This window comes from Heterocephalus glaber, unplaced genomic scaffold (assembly GCF_053883595.1).
Source record: "Heterocephalus glaber isolate CG9 unplaced genomic scaffold, H.glaber_assembly_v1.0 deba00001472, whole genome shotgun sequence".
Taxonomy (NCBI): domain Eukaryota; kingdom Metazoa; phylum Chordata; class Mammalia; order Rodentia; family Bathyergidae; genus Heterocephalus; species Heterocephalus glaber.
Window position 1 is genome coordinate 7,561,641 of NW_028258315.1, and position 17,822 is coordinate 7,579,462.

Sequence of the window (17,822 nt, forward strand, 5' to 3'; positions counted from 1 at the left end):
CATCTGTTACGTAGTATTCTTGCAAAATTGTTTAAACTAATTGTAGTGGTGGAGGGATGTAATGCAGAATGAAGGATATTCTACAAGACAACTGGTTTAAGCGCATCGCAAAATTCAGTAACTGTCGAGAGTAGGTGAGACTGTTCTAGATTAAAAGAGACAACCGTTTATTTTATGGGTTAAAAATAATAAAACTGTGATAAAAGGATTGGGGGATGAATGGGAGAATTGGAACCATATATTAGATTTAATGGAATTTTCTTACGTTTGATCATGCGTTACAGTTACATAGGAAAATGTTCTGAAGATATATTTTGGGGCAAAGAATCTGCAACTTATTTGCAAAGAATTCAGCAAAAAAAAATTTATCTTTGGGGAGAGGAGACTTAGAGAAATCAGATGTGGCAAAACGTTAATTAATGAGCTGGAGGACAGCGATACGAACGTTCCTTGAACTATCTAAAGTTTTCTATCGATATAAATAATTTACAAAAATGTCGACGGGGAGGAGAATCCCATTCAGGGAAGACAGGGGCAAAAGCACGCAGGAGCAGCTGCTAGGAAGCGAGGTTCCGAAGACACTGGAAAACGCCTTCGAAAATGACAGCGTCCGCCCTCGCCGGGGTCCTTCCCTATAGGCTGATCCAGTCACGTGACGATGAGGCCCCGCCCACACCTCCCAGAGGCCCTCGCGAGCCCAGCGTCCCTCCCCTTCCTGCCAGCGGCTAGGCAGCAGCTATGGAGGACGAGCCACCTCCGGTGGAGGAGCGGCGGCGGCTGCAGGAGGAGCTGAGCGAGTTCGTGGAGGGCTGCTACCGGACGCTGGGGGAGGTGACGGCGTCCCTGGGCTGGAGTCTGGATCAACTGGACCCTGGGGAGGAGGAGGCGGCCAAGGTGAGGGTTGCGGACCTTCCAGGCCTGTGGTCGGGCGGCTGGGAGATCCGCGCCGGGCGCCCGGAACCGGGGTGGCCTGGAGTGCCGGGGATCTCGCGGCCGCCAGGACGCCCCACCGTGTGACACTAACTTGGGGTGTCAGGAAAATAGGGAGATGTGGGTGAAGAAGGTCTTTATTTAAAATATAAGCCAATGGGCGTCAAGTGCTGCGCTTAGAGGGTGGGCGGTTTGCTTTGTCATGTGTCGTAAGAATTCCGCCATCACGCCAGATGTCGGATCCTGAGAGCTGGGAGTTCACCAGTGCACCTCTTTCTATCCTAAAATTGGACACTTATGGCTGCGGCAGCATAGATTCTGGAATTATTAAAGATGCCACTAAGAAACGGTAACTAGCAGCACTCAGTTGAACCGTAGAATTATTAAAAAATATATAAACAAGTGTATTGGAGGGATTTTCGTTTTGTCTTTGCTTTTGGTGGGGTAGGATGGAGAGGCGTGCCCCGTTGTGGGATAATTGCGTATGTTTCCTTAGAGTGTACTACACTGTAATAATCTCTCCTGGTTTTAAGTCGCATGTCTGGTTTCCACAGAGGCGTTTAAAATAAATTTCGTTCACTATTTATTGTGTTAAAACCACAGTGGAAATTAAAAAACAAAAGACTTCATTGTTCATGTAGAGGGGTATTTTTAGCCATTCAGTGAGGCTTGACAGCTTTCATACAGTTGTTTACTCGGTAGAGTATTGCAGGAGAACTGGATTCTTTGTATTAACACTTAACTGGCACTTTGTGTATGCCGTTTACTGTACATTACCTCACTTAATACAATAATCCTATGAGGTGAGTACTGTTGGCAACATTTTATAGAGGAGGAAACAAACAACAGAGGTGGTAACTTGTGTATGAACACACAATAACTAAATGGCAGGTAGGATTTGAACCCAGGCTTTCTGGCTCCTAAGAGTGTGTGCTTAATGGCTGTGCTGCTTTTCTAAAGATCCTTGTAAAATTTCCAAATTTTAAACAAAGCTTTTGTACATAGGGAGGGGAGGGGTTATGGGGGGGTGGAATGGGATAAAATAAAATTTATTTTTTAAAATTCCCAAATTTTGACAGTAAGCTGTGTGAATACATCTAACTTTTGCAACTCTTGTATCTGATATTCAAGAGAGTGACTAGTTAGAAATCCTGGTTAGTGACATAATTCCTAGAATAGATGGCAATCCAGGTAGTTAATGAATCTCCATTTTCTTTGTTGTTGTGACACTAAAGTTTAGTGAACCACAGTGGCTGTTTCTGTCCTCGTAGAGCTGATTTCTTGGTGATGCCTTTTTCTCCAGATTTGACAGTCTCGATTTTTTTTTAATAAGGGCAATGGGGAGGCACAGAAATAGTTTAAGCCAAGGCATATCAAAATCATACTTGCCTTTTAATAAAAATAATATCTGCTTATACTTATTGAACACTTCCTATGTTCTGGGCCTTATTCACATTGCTTTATGTATATGAAGTCATATATGGTTTACTTAGTCTTTGTGATGGCTTTGTGAGCTATTTCCATTTTATAGATGAAGAAACTGAGGCAAAGCGCAGTTAAGTACCCTGCCCAGTTTCATACAGCCTGTAAGTGGCAGAGCTGGGGTTTCCACCTAGCAGCGGTGTGGGCAAGACCGGAACAGAGAGAGAATGCTGAGGAGATGGCTGTTGGAATTCAGAAGCGATAAGATGATGAGGATAGACTGTGTATGTGGAGGAGATCAGATAGATTTAGGAGTTAATTTGACAGGACCAGGTGATTTATTGGATGAGGTGATGAGGGAGAAGAGGCAGTTTGTTTGAGTGGGGGGAACCTTTCAGCCAAATAGGAAGACACAGAAGGAACAAATTTAGGGGTTAGAAGACCCCAAATATGATGAATTTACTTTTTGTTAGTATTGAATTCATTGCTAGTTTGACTCACAGAAAACATCAGCATATGAAGGAGGACAAGTACAGAAGGGGGGAACCGAGTACCAGAGACCAAGGGAAAAGAGCCAACGCTGTAGAAAGGACGTGGAAGGTGTGTCAGGGTGGAGGAAATGGATAGGTGACTTGTGAGTTCAGTATTGTAAGGATTGTGACATATTCTTTGGTGCAAGTGACAAACTGGTGGGTATCAGTGAAGTGACAGTGGCCTTGAATGAGGTCCTTGAGACTTGAGTGTAATCACATCTTTCAAAGAGTTAGGCTTTGGCAAGGTGGAGAGAGTGCAAAAACTGGGACGGAGTTTAAGGGAGGTTTGTTTTGTTTTAAACACAAACACACTTGTATGGGAGTTGAGAGAGACCTGCAAAAGAGGAAGCAGCAGATAGTATTTGGCTTACTCAGATAGTAAACATTTAATGGTAAAATTATTTGTAAACTATTGTGTACCGTTTTCTTTGCTTCTGTTTTTTATAGGGTGAAGTTGTGATATGTCCTTATGATTCTAATCATCACATGCCCAAATCATCTTTATTAAAGCACATGGAATCCTGCAGATTGAGGAAAATGGGCTATACTAAAGAAGAAGAGGTAGCATATATTTACTATATTACATATATGTCATGTAATTCATGCATTAATTCACAATATTTCAAAGGTGTATTGTGAGGTTTTCTGATACAAAACAATAACCCTTATTTGTAGGGTAGGATGTTACTTGCCTAATTTCACAAATTATTGTGAGAAATACTTAAAGATACTAATTTATTGTTAGTTTATATCAACTCTTAAAATAGTTATCTGATCCTGAAGAACAATGTTTTTTTTTTACTTGTTTAGGATGAAATATATAATCCTGATTTTTTCTATGAGAATGCCAAGGTACCTTCAATTACTTTGAGTAAGTATTACGTTGTTAGATTATAATTTAAAAGTATTTTAGTATGGGTGTTAGGTTTTCATTTTTGAATTATCAAAAGAATGGATTTTATAAACATGCTTATGATTAGGAAAGATATTTAGCGCCTTCAGAGAATGTAGAATCCTACATTAAAGTACTGTGAAACTAGTTCGTGTAATCTGAAATTTAAAGACCAAGCTTATATAATAGGCAATGAAAACCCTGTGAAGTAGATGCCTTCCTCCTTGATTGTAACAGAATCTGAGCACCCAGCATACACTGAAAATGAGAGTGAGCATGGAAATTGTTCCAGATATTCGCAGTGTGGCTAGAGGTCAAAATCTCGGGTTTTAAAAGCACAATGCCCGGATTTAGTTACTGGTTTTGACCTTGTGACTTTCACAAGGTAATTACCCTTTTTATTGTCTACATTTTTTTAAAAAATGGGGATCATGATAATAATGTATTGTGAGGATTAATTATGTTTGTAATATACATAGAATAGTGCCGGACACTTAGCTGAACTAGAAGAAATGTTAGATATTAGTAAAGTTTGTAGCTGCTGTTCCTGCATACCTGATTATAGTGTGGTGTTTTGTTTGCTTTTTCTTTTTGGATTTTTGTTTTTTTTTTTTTGTACTTGGGATTAAACCCAAGTTCTCTGGCACGCTAGGAAAACAATAGACTATTGAGCTCAACCCCCAGCCCTGAGTATAGTGTTTTCTGAAGTGCTTGAAGTCTTATCACTTCTTGGGCTCTAGGTAGATGTAAAAGAATTCTTTATTTACATTATGTAGGCATTGGTGATTCTGGAAGATTTGTCAGTGTGTCTGGAGACCTCGGATTGGAAACTAGTGGACACTGTTGATTCATAATATATTTGAGGTTTTTTTGTTTTGTTTTGTTTTGTTTTTGCAGATAAGGAGTCACAATTCCATATCATTAATCAAGCTAGAACCACAGTTGGAAAAGATGGTGATTGTTACAATCAAAGTAAGTGCCATCAGAGTTTGAGCTAATTAATGAATAAAATTCTTTTTCTCCCCCAAGGACATGTTACTAAATTTTTTCTTCATGAAAAACTTTGTGAAAAGAGTTACATGGGAAAGGTTAAGCTTTACGTTTAACACTGGGCTAATTTGCTTTTTTCACCTTCGTTATGTGTTCACCAGCCTCCCTCAGTCACTGTTAATTAGTGGTGCACGCTTTGGAATTACCTAGGAAGTAAGATTGCTGATGAGTTCTGAGGATCCCTCCTCAGGAAGCAAGCCCCAGCGTAATGTGTTCCATCTCGTCTTAGAGGCTCTGTGAATTTCTTCATGTCCAGTTTTAGAGCTAGGTTCAAGAGTTTATGACCCGGACTTCAACAGATACTAGGCTAAAAACAGAAGCATAAACTTTTAGGACATTGAAAGAAAACTTAATCTGTCAGACAGAAGTGAATAGTTAACAGAAGAGTTTGGATTTCCGGACCTGGATTTGACATTCAGCCAGAGCATGACTGGTTCCTCTTACAAGGGTTTCTGAGTTGGCATCTCGAACCTTTTGTGGGTGGCTTTCTCTGGACACTAGTTACCTTTATATCCTGATGCTCATGAGGCTGTAGTCATGGTTGGTTTCCTGCCTTTCTGAAGTTCAGGATCTTCACCAAACATAATTCTAAGCCAGAATCTGGTCTTGATTTCCCTGATCTTTGTGAGGCTTCAGAAGGCCTCCATCTTCCTCTTGCCCTGTTTCGGTTACCTTGCTTTCCTTCAGCAGCCAGAAACTTCTTTCTTGGATCTGTCTTGAAGCTCCCACTTTTGTGCCTGTCAGCTTAATTCCAGCTCCACTCTTAGCTGGTTAGCCACATCCATGGAGCTGATCGTCTAACCCAGTGCCTGCATTTTACAGAGAGGGAAGACACTGATTGAGATAAGATGAAGTTCTGGTGTGTTTATTCTCAAAGTCTTCAGTCCTTTTATTTTTGAAAAGGTTTCTTTTTTCAGAGCTCTTTTATGTATTTCATTTCTCTTTCACAACAAACTTGTGGTAGGTGAGAAAGGTATTTTCTTCTTATTATATGGTGAAGAAACAGGCTCACAAAAGGGGTATAACTCATCTCTGCTGGATAATAATAGCAACGCTGATCCAGAACCAGATTCTGAACTTCGCATAAAGTCTGGACTGAGTTGTTTTAATTTGGGTTAAAAACGCTGCATTTTGTGAAATTCATACACTGGGATTCTGGATACCGGTAAAATGTATTCATTATTTTTCTATCATGATTAAGCAGAAGAATATTACAGACATCGGTACATATTCCTGTCAGTGTTCATTGTTCATTCATTTTGAAAAGCCTGTTCTAAAGAAATAAGCTAGCTACTTAGCCTTGTATAAATGACGACTTCTTTGAATTTTTCTATCTGTAATACAAATTTTCTTATAGGATTGTTTAGAGGAACAGAGATGATAAATGCTAAACTAGCCCTAGCTACAGTGATTGTTGAAAATAAATGTACAGAAAACAATATTAAAACAGTGAAATGTGAGAGTTTTATATATTTGAATGACTTAGGAAATGTTGTAGGGTCATAAATTTATATACCTGATTAATAAGGTAAATTTAGATATTGAATTTAGTTCATTGTAAAGGAAAATAATTACTTTGAATAGTTTTTTCAGTAGATAGTGAAGAAGAGCTTTGATTTTGTTTTTGTTTTTTTTTTTTGGTACTGGGGATCAAACTTGGGTCCTTGCGCTTGCGCAGCAGGCGGCGAAACCACTGAGCTAAATCCCTGGCCCTTGTTTTCTTTTTTTTTTTTCGTATTGTGGATCGAACTCAGGACCTTGCGCTTGTGGGCCAGGCAGCAACACCACTGAGCTTACTCCCTGGTCCTAGAACTTTGATTTTGGACTCTTATACTCCCTTAAATTAAGATTCCATTGTTATTACCAGAATAACTATAACCCTTTTAAAAAAATGTTTTTATGTCCTATATACAGTTCTGTAATTTCCCAACAGATTATTTTTGTGATCCACTTATGTCAGATAATTTTAGACCTTTGGCATTGGGATGAGAATCTTTTAAAATATCTTTTAATTTACTTTGAGTAAAAAAGTTACTACTTTGAAGGGAGGAGGACTAATGTGAAAAACTTTGCATTTCTCCATCTAATTAATATTTTGCTGAATATACAGGAAAATGTAAATTTTTTGATGAGGTTATGTGTGTTTTCACTTCATTAGTTTTAGGCCTAACCTCAGTGCATAGAATTCTTAACCTGTTAACCTTTGTACAAACTTGAACAGCCATTAGATCTACGTACTTACTTTTAGATATATTTAATTAGTTAATTTTACACCAAGACACCAATTTCAGTAATAAACAATTTTATGTTTACTGGTTTATCATTTTCCTCCAATATTAAATAATCAGGTGGCTATTCCTAAATTTAATGAAGTGTGTTTAAAACGTGGCCATGATTTAAAAATTCAGTAGACTGAAAATAAGAGAGGATAGGATGGCTGTAGACCAGATCTCTTCTCACCACTGGTGAGACTTGGAGAAACTCATTTTACTTCTCTGGACCTTAATCTCTTTATCTCTAATGTTAGGGATTGTTGCTGTGTGAATTTGTAACTTTGAGACGGCGCCTTTTACCAATATTTAATATTGTAGGTCATATTTAAGGTATCCTTTGATGGCAAAAGTGACTAAAAAAGGGGTGTGAGAATTAGTTAATAAAAAAGTCGATTAGGGCTTGCTTCCTTTTGGGGTGATGAGACACTGAAGATGGAGGTGAAGGTTGCATAGCAACATGAATGTACGTAGTGCCTCTGAACCATATGCTTAAAATGACTCAGAGGGTGAGTTTTATGTTATTTCTATTTTACCACAATTTTTTTAAAAGCTGCAATCAAGAGGGACACAGAATTATAACAAATGCGGCACATATATCATGAAGAAACTTGGATTTTGAAAATTTACATTTTATGTAAATGTAGCTTATTTAAGTGTATTTATTCTTTTTTCTGTCAGAATTATCTTATGTTCTGAAAGACTTGAATGCAGTTTTTTGCTTAACTTTTCCTGTACTTTTTCTTTTTCAGTAATTGGGGTGAGTATAAAGAGGAATTAGGAACCTGAATGTACTCCTTATTTAAAGATATGCAGTATCCTTTTTGCAAATGATATCCTTTTAAAAGTATTACTCGAACTTCTCAACTTCTATCTTACTAGCTGTCACAACATTATAGTCTTGATTTGAAATTTTGTTGAATTTTAAGTAGTCTAAACATCATTCTTTACAATAACACCAACTTAAGATAAAGAAAACTCCAAAATATTTTGGGGAAATTATATTTCATTGTTTAAAGATTAACAGACAAATGTTCATGAGGAGCTTGTTTGTAATATAGCAGTGTTTTCTAATCTTTGTATTTTTCTCCCAAATTTTTATAGCCTGTATTCAAACTAATTAGGCGTATCAAAGCTAATTTTATATTATAAAATTTAATGTTTTGACACCTGGTTTCATCAAAAGGCCTGTCTTAGTGCCTACCAGCATTAGAATAAAATTGATTAACTTGAAAGGGAACTCTTCTTCCCAACTAATTAAACCTTTTGACTAGTAAAAATGACCATGTGTCATTATCCATAGCCACAACCTTAGATTCAGTGTAGCTCTCCTCTTACTTTATGGAGAAATATAAAGTTCTCTCTTTCTCTCTCTTTCTCTCTTTCTCTCTCTCTCACTCGTTAAAATGCTTAGTTCATAATATGTTTTTATTTGAATTCTTTTCCCTCTTACCTGAGAAGTTAACATAGTAAGACTTTAAGTATCTGGAAGAGCTACGGATTTTACACTGTTCCTTGAACTGAGTAATTACTTTAGGATATACTAGCAAACATTAGAAGGATTCCTTTAGTAGTTCATGTTCTTTATTTGCGTTAGTGAATAATGAAGTTTAGAAAGAATTGCTTTAAATTGCTTTATTTCCAGTCACAATCACTTTATTTCTTTGAGAACATTTGAATCTCAAAACAAAAATTTTCTTCGGTGTTTTAATACATCATATCAAGGTATTGTATTTACTTTTTTTCATTAATGAGCAGACTTTAAAAAGTTCTGTAACTATCAGGGGGCACTGCTGTAACCTGTTCTTAATTAATTTGGTTAAGCCACTCCGTTTTTTCCTTAGGAAATTAAAATGAGTTCAGTTTAATCTGTCTGAGGAAGTTTGGGATTTCTACTACTTAATTGTTTTTTTGACCCCAACTGTAAGTCATTGCACAAGTGGAATTTTTTTCAAATACTGAACACCTAACTTGATAGTTCAAGCAAGTCATTTTTTACCCATTTTTCATATTCCCATAATTTATCTTCGAAGGGACTACAATGTATATTATGTAGAAAAAACTTTTTCCAGCTTTTATGGCAGAAGTATATACACAGAAAGTAATATCTAGGTTTGTAATATAGGTAGTCTTTAAAAAATTGCTACCCAAAGTTTTTTTAGCCGGGTGTGACAGTACGTACCTCTAGTTCGAGCTAAGCGGAAGGCTGAAGCAAGAGGATCCTTTGAGCTCAGGAGTCAATCTTGGCAGCATAGCAAGACCTCAACACACACACACACACACACACACACACGGAAGGAAGGAAGGAAGGAAAGAAAAAAGCTTTTCTTGTCAGGTGTGGTGATGCATGTTTATAATTCTATCACTCAGGAGGCTGAGGCAGGAGGTTTGCGAGTTCAAAGCCAGCCTGGTCTATATATTTTTTTTTGGGTACTGGGGATCGAACTCGAGTCCTTGTGCTTGCACAGGTGGCGAAACCACTGAGCTAAATCCCCGGCCCAGGCCTGGTCTATATTATCAAGACCCTGTCTCAACACCTTCCCACCGAGAAAAAGATTTTCTTATGTGCAAATTGCTTTTTGTGATATTATTGCCTCCCTTCCTAGGGTTTGTCTAAGCATTATTGGAAAGAATAATGAACATCCAAGATACAGCCTTTCTGTGGATAATAGCTTCGGCATAGTCCTTGTTTGCTGTTTATCACATTACATGTATGGATATTTTGTTTATTTCTGGATTACTATGTGTGTGAAACACTGTGTTAGTACTGCATTAGGGCAGCACATGTTTAAAGTTGTAGATTTTAAGCCTATAATGCTTTGTGTATTGTTTATTCTTGTGATTTTTTTTTCTTTTCTTTTACTTTAGGAGTGTATTCTTCATTGCCTGTTGAAGTTCCTCTGAATCACAAACGGTTTGTTTGTGATCTGACCCAAGCAGATCGTCTTGCCCTTTATGATTTTGTTGTTGAGGAAACAAAGAAAAAGCGCTCTGATTCTCAAATCATTGAAAACGACAGTGATCTCTTTGTAGACTTGGCTGCCAAAGTCAATCAAGGTTTGAGATAAATATCATACTTCACATTTCTTACTGTCATTCTGTTTTGTGAGTGTAAAGATGATTTATTATCATGCCATTTTGAATGGGGACAAGATGGCTTGTATCATCTGATATTGACATATATATTGAGATATTCAGTGCATGAAGTTTTACTATGACTTATATTAAGCGTCTTTCTTCTGTAAAATGGTTATTTACAATTGTGATGTTATTTATTTATTCATTTTTTTCCGGTACCGGGGATCAAAATCAGGACTTTGCACTTGCAAGACAGGCGAGGTACCACTGAACTAAATCCCTGGCCCAAGTGTGCTGTTATTTTTATCTAGGGACCTAAACTTTCTTATGTTCAACTAATGGCTAGAGGAAAAAAACCTGATATAAAACAGCCCAGATGGAAGAGTTTCTAGAAAGTTCTGGTATACCACCTTGAAACATGTTGTAGTATAGGACGGTTGTGGTGTTTCTACCTGTGGGTTTGGAGACACGGTCTCACTATATAGCTCAGACTGGCCTTGAACTCACAGTGATCCTCCTGCCTTAGCCTCCCAAGAGCTAAGCTTACAGGCGTGCACCACCATGCTAGACTACCTGTTAATTCTAAAGAATTTAAAAACTCTTAAGCTATAATAATTTTATTTTACTCTTTCACTAGATAATAGTCGGAAAAGTCCAAAGTCTTACCTTGAAATTCTGGCAGAAGTTAGAGATTATAAAAGAAGACGCCAGTCCTATAGAGCTAAGAATGTTCATATAACCAAGAAATCATATACTGAGGTAAGTTTTACATAAGCACGTAGAACTTTGTTGAGAACAAAAATTTCCCGTAGATGGTTTTCTGAGTCTGTTCTGTGGATTTCCTCGGTCCCTTTGAAGGTGTCCAAGGACGTGTCCTCAAGATGGCTGTTCCTGATTGTTGTTTGTCCCATCTTTTTCAGACCCGCCCTCTACCAGACAAAGGGCTTCAGTGTACAAAAACCTTATATAAAGAAGTTACACAATCATAAAAAATACCTGTGTTCAAGAAAGCTTGAGTTTTTATTGTGCTGTTTATCATTGGTTGTGTGACTTGGTCAGGTTGAGCTTTTTAGATTTTTTTTTTATGACAGCACAGAAATTTCTCATGTATCAAAAAACAATCAGCTCTACACATCAAATGACACCTGAAAATCAATACCAAGAGACTGATGGATAATTTATAACCAGAGACTTCTTAAGCCCGAATGGTTAGTAAAGTACACAAAAGCACATTAGGATTTCTGCCTCAAAAACGTAACAGCTAATATTTACTGGGAAATTTCCATGTTCTCATGCATTATTTCAATAAGTTCTCATAATAACCCTGTGAAGTTTATATGACTATAAAATGAAAAAAAAATCTAAAAAGCTGACCCTGACCAAGTCACACAGCCAATGATAAATGGCACAATCAAAACTCAGGCTGGCCGGGTATTTAGCTCAGTGGTTCCACTGCAAGCCTAAGGACCTGAGTTTGATCCCTGGTACCAAAAAAACCCTCAAGCTAAGACCTGACTGAAACCGAAATGCATGCTCTTATCATGATACAGTACTACTTTCTTGAATGCAAGCATTTTTTTAACATTGTACAACTTCTTTACAGAATTTTTTTCCTGATTTCTTTCTCTGCTAGTATATTATTGGTAGACAGTAAAGCTAATGATGTTAATTTTATGCTCTGTTGCATTGCTGAATTCATTTATTAGCTCTAAAAGTCTTTCGGTATTTTTTGCCATTTTGACTTTGCTGAGTTTAAGAGCTGTTGTTTGCATGAAGTGTGCTGCTTGACTGAGCCATCCCAAATGCTGTGCCCTGCACAGCTCAGTGCAGCATTTTACGCTCTTCTTGTATTAGCTCTCCCGTTAGAAGTCTGGGACCATGTTGTGTGACCGTGGTGATTCTTACGGTCCCTCACGTACTTGGTGGTTCAGCATTTGGTTTTTGTCTGGTCGCATAACCTCATAGTCATGTTGCCACTGGTGTTCGTTATAATTTTATGGTTTACTTTTTATTATGGAAATATTTAAAGATACACTACAGTAGATGGCATAGCCTTCCATACCCATTACCTGACTTCAGCAGTTACCAGCATACAGCTATTTTGTGCTGTTTATACCTCCACTCACTGCCTACCTCCCCCTGCCCTGCACTTGGTAACTTTGAAAGCAGATCCCAGATATCCATCATCAGTGAATACTCCAGTGTTTACAAATCCTGTATGATGTATCATATCTGGTCGTGGCTTTTGAAACATTTTATCTATTCCTCACTGTATGCAAAAATCATTACATACATACTCTATTTAGCTACTGAGCGTAACACAGTGCCGTGTGGTATGCAGAGAAATGGAGCCCAGACCCCACCCTCAAGGAGCTCACAGAGTCAAGTGGAACAGATGCTCCAAAATACAGTGCTGGAACAAAGCTGAAATAAGTGTGTGGGAGGAGGGAGTGGCTCTTTTTGGAAGGTAAATTAGAGTTCGCTTCATAGAGAAGGTAGGGTTTGAAGGAAAGGGAGAAGTAGGGCGGGCCTTCGGCTTGGCCCTTGCCTGTGTGGCAGACCTGTGCCGGGTGGGTTCCATGCCCAGGTAGTGCTGGGGCTGGAGTTTGACTGTCAGTGGGGGGGTTCATGCCGCTGTGCCGAGTCAGACTGGGGTCTTAGGTTTGCCACAGGAGACCGTGGGAGAGAGGAGGTGGGGGTAGGCTTTTCCAGGTGGGAGCAGGAGCTTTTAGAGACTCCCGAGTGATCCAGGGCAGCTGTGGCTCGGGACTTCTGGAGAGCTGCCCCATGAGGCTCGGCAGGCCCCTGCTGTGGGGATGGGAGGTAGCAGGGCTCTTAGGGCCTCAGTGAGGAGTGCAGACATTGTTCCTTTTCACTTCGGAGCTACTGGAAATTTCTCTGAGGCAGGGAAAATGCAGCAGACAAAACTGCAGCATCTCTGAGATCACCCTTGTCCTGAGGCCTTTTTACTTAGTCTGGCACCTTGGCTTCTCTTTTTGGTACTGGGGATCGAAGTCAGGACCTTGTGCTTTCAAGGCAGGTGGTGGCGCCACTGAGCTAAATCCTCGCCCCTTGACTTCTTGACTCTCAGTAAATTCTTGGTTGATTGTTAGCAATGGTTTTCTCAGTTTTTTGAAAAACTTTCATGTCTGAAATTTGGTGCTTATTTCTCCCAAGGTGATTCGGGATGTCATAAATGTGCACATGGAAGAACTCAGTAACCACTGGCAAGAAGAGCAGGAAAAGGCAGAGGGCAATGCTGAAAAGTATGTCGTTGTCTTTATTGGTAAAGATGTTGCCTTTGTTTTAATTTATTTTTTGCAGTACTGGGGATCAGACCCAGGGCCTTGGGCATGATGAACAAGTGCTCTGCCACTGAACTGTGTTCCTGCCCCAAAAGAGTACCTTTTTAATATTACCTATATTTGTCAAATTGTAGCACTTTTGAGACCCTTAGCGTCCTGTAATTCAGGAGGATTATTGTTTATTGTCATCTGTACTCAGAATTTTACTAGAGTTATTCTATGATGTCGTCAGGCTTGGAAGCAGACAGTTGGGGTAACAATCATGTTACTGAAATAGTTTAAAAAGAAAACATAATAGTGGTTGTTGGACTGCCTGCTCTGGGGACTATCGGGATGTGGGCAGTGTGGACGCTCTGTCACTGGCTGCTGTGTCTGTGTAGTGGAGACCAGTGGAGGACCAGCTGGTTCACTTCCTTTCTGCGTCTCAGGAATGAAGAAAGGCGCTCAGCCTCAGTGGATTCACGGCAGTCTGGTGGGAGCTATCTGGATGCTGACAGTTCACGCCATAGAAGGGATCGGAGCAGGAGCCCACATAAACGGAAAAGAAATAAAGATAAGGATAAAAACTCTGAGTCGAGAAGGAGAAAAGAGAGGTGAGTCTGTGTCATCTAGCACTGAGCTCTTTCCCCACCCATGACTTAATACTCAATTTGAAATGAATTCTCTGGTTGTCTGTCATTTTATTTTATTTATTTATTTATTTTTCTGTATTAAATTCTCTCATTGGTACATTGTAGGTATACAACACAATTACATTTCTCATTGGGAATTGTACCTTTACATAATGCATCTTGGTTCTTATTTTTTCCCCATTCCTAGCCCTCCCTTCACATCCTCCACCCTTCCCTATTTACAAAGACTTTATTTCCATTTTTTCCATTTCTCATCATTTTTTCCTTTCCCTTCTTTCCTTTCCCCTGTGCCTCCCACTACCCCTACCCCTTTGGACCTTTTCTTCCTGTTTTACATTATCGATTATTCATTCTAATAATTGGTACATTTTAGGTATACAATATAATGACATTCATCATTGGAAATTTGCACCTTTACATAGTCTCTCTTGGTTCTTGGTCTATCATTTTATTTTATTCAAAGTTCATTTTAAAGCTGGACTTCAAAGTATGACTTCATTTTGCTCACTACCATTTCAGTTTTTTCTTAATTTTCATAATTGATGTTTTTATTTACTCTTCCAGAATTACCATTCAGTTCTAATTGCACATTTAAACCATCATGACTTATGTCTGATGAAAGTACATTACTGTTAAATTAGTGTTGATATTAACACATAATTTATAAGCCTTTTTTATACCCCTTTCGTTGCAGGGATGGGGAAAGACATCACAGTCATAAAAGAAGAAAGCAAAAAACATAAGTGAATGTTCGTATGTGTAATTCATTATGCTTGTGTCATTAACATCCAATATTCTGATATTTTAATTATAATTGCTTTGCACAGCAGTGTGTTTATATGATGTGTTTAGTGCTCATTATTTTTCAATAAATACTTATGCTTCAAATCATACATTTACTTTATGCTGTACAACTTTGTTTTCCTTATACATAATAGATATGCAGTTTCTTATTACTGATTTTTGTCCCACCACGGTAATTTATGTATCATTCTTTTAAAAAAGTTAATAATTAAAATATATGAATTATACATGGATATATTCTCATTCTACAATTAAACCTTGGAGATAAGGTGCTGAAGTCTGCTTGGAACGCCATCTGCAGTCCCTGTACCCACCCAGAGGTAGTTATTCTTTATTGCTCCACTGGTAAACTGTGACAGGGAGAAAATCTAAGTAGCTTCTGAAAGGGCGTGGCCTGGCTGACCCTGCCGTGGTGTGGTCATGGCAGAGATTCCTGTTCGGACTTAAAGAGATAACCTCAGTTTGTGTTAACGTAGGTAGAGCTCAGAAACATGATACAAAGTGATGATAGTAAGTTATGTAAGGGTGTTAGATCTGTGTACCAAACGGTACTGTACATTTCCTGTGGCTGCATATGTGTGTGAATTTATTTTTAAAAGTTCAGAACAATCAATACCAAACTCCTAACAAAGCTTACTTATGGAGGAGGGATATAAATGAGAGAGATTGGGGTGGAAACCAGATTTGGAAGGTAGTCAAAGCTTTATTCATAATACGTTAATTTTTTCAAAATAAGAAAATATTCATCTTCACTTGTTAATTAAAAGTACTGTCATTTTACGTCATAATCAACTTTATTGTTGTACTGTGTACATACATTAAAAAGCACCCATTTGGATGTATGTTTCCTTGAGTCTTGACAAATTTATAGCTATGTAACTGTTATGATCAAGATGCAGACTTATTCCATTGCCCCAGAAGTTCCTTCCCTTGAACCCCTTTTCCCAATCAGTTCTTCTTCCCTACCTGTAGGCAGCCAAAGATCCTGTTTTTTTTTAACCATTGATTTGACTTATCTTTTCTAGAATTCATGTACATGGAATCCTCTAGGGCACGCCGCCTTTTTTCCACTTAGTAGGTTTTTGAGATTGGTCCGGTTGAGCATCAGTAGTCCATTCTTTCTTGTTGCTGAATAGTAAGTTCTCTTGTATATTGGTCCAGTCAGGTGAAACTTGGGAATTAAATGTTAAGTGTCTCACATTAAGTAATGACAGTTTGGATATTTTAAAAGCAGTGTAAAAGTTTCACTTCCAAATAAAGTGAAACTTTACTATTTGAGTAAGTAACTAAGACAGAAAGGCTGATTTGGATTAGATTGGCTGTTAGGTTTCGAGTGTGAAAGACAGCTCTCAGATTTTTTTTTTTGTACTGGGGATCAAACTCAGGACCTTGTGCTTGTGAGGCAGGTGTGGTGCCACTGAGCAAAATCCCCAGCCTTTCTCAGATTTATATTTAAAAGTCTTTAAAACAAGAGTTTAAGCGTTGTTACAATATTAGCGGTTTCACATTGTGTGACTCAGTTTTTAATTTTTTTCTTAATTAGATTTCTACCACTCGGACGAACTGCACAGTAAAACTGAATGGCTCATTTAGGTTTTTTTGTAGAAGAGAGAAGTGGGGAGGGAGAATGGGGTGGAGGAATTGGGAACAGTAGAATAGTACAGAGAGAGGAAAACATCTAAAATGTAGTTAGAATTCTGTAAAATCTAAATTGTTAAAAGCAGAATCAACTGCTGAATACCATCAGTAAAATGCAGAGTTAGATGAAAAGAGGCATTTTTGTTGTTGCTTGAACCAACTCATTTTTCATACTCGTCTGTGTTTTTGACTTCTATGCATTATAAGCTCCCGGAGAGCAGTGTTTATATCTCTTATTGATATAATCCCTGTGCCTGGCACATAATAGTTATTAATTTATTATTTTAAATTTTGACAGAAGCATCTTCAGACCCCTGTCACCTAGCTTCTAGTTTTGGTCTGTAAAATGCTGATTTTAGTCATTGCTAACGCTGTTGACCATCTTACCTCTCCATTTAAACCTAGCTTAGATAACATCTATTCACCAACATTGCTAACCTGTTAATAAATTCATCTATAAATAAATTCATCTCCTGAGCTCTCTTAGGAGCAGTGGTAATAGTTAATGTTTATTTACTGTGTGGCTAACTCTGTATTTAGAAAGTTGTAATGTAGGTCTGGTGCAGAGGCCCATGCCTGTAATCCCAGGCTCTGGGAGGCTGAGGCAGGAGGATTGTGATCTAGAGCCTAGCCTGGACCACTTGTGACTTAGTGAGAACCTGTTTCAAAGTTAAAGAAAGGGAGTGTGGCTCAGTGTGAATGCCTTGGGTTCAATGCCCAGTACTAAAATAAATTGTGATGCAGCCAGGTGTGGCGATGTGGAACTGCTGCCCAGCACTTGGGAAGGCCGAGACAGGAAGGATCACCTGAGCTCGGGAATTTGAGATCAGTCTGGGCAATGGAGTGAGATGCTGTCTTAAAAATTAAATTAAAAATTAAATTAAAAAATGTGCATACAATGTTGACCATTTTAGCCTTTTTCACTCTTGTTTTGGCCATGCTGGGCACTAGCCCCGGGCCCTGCATGTGCTAGGCAAGGCTCGCCACTGAGCTGCCTCCAGCCTCGCTGTGACCATTTTTGAGTGTGATTCAGTGGCCTCAGGTGCATTCACATGGTTGTGCAGTGTCACCGTTGTCCATCTCCAGAGCCTTTTCGTGACTCCAAACTGAAAATCCATGGTGTGAAAGTAAGTCCGTTCTTTCCCTCAGGTGGAAGTTGTCAACAGCCATAGCTTTTGGCAGCTGAGGGAAAATTCCCTCCATTCGGAAAGGGGAGGTCTGAGTAGTGGCCCACAACAGCCAGGACAATTAATGACGTATTTCCTCTT

At 38.6% G+C, this 17,822-nt stretch overlaps 1 protein-coding gene across 1 annotated transcript; it reads left to right on the forward strand.

Moving 5' to 3' along the window:
- Nucleotides 1–575: 575 nt before the first annotated feature.
- Nucleotides 576–15,011, forward strand: Snrnp48 (small nuclear ribonucleoprotein U11/U12 subunit 48). Its single transcript, XM_021260682.2, has 9 exons — nt 576–894; nt 3,333–3,446; nt 3,696–3,756; nt 4,675–4,749; nt 9,966–10,154; nt 10,813–10,934; nt 13,353–13,441; nt 13,909–14,073; nt 14,807–15,011. Exons 1-9 carry the CDS (start codon nt 739–741, stop codon nt 14,853–14,855), a joined length of 1,020 nt encoding a protein of 339 aa, XP_021116341.1. The 5' UTR covers nt 576–738; the 3' UTR covers nt 14,856–15,011.
- Nucleotides 15,012–17,822: the final 2,811 nt, after the last annotated feature.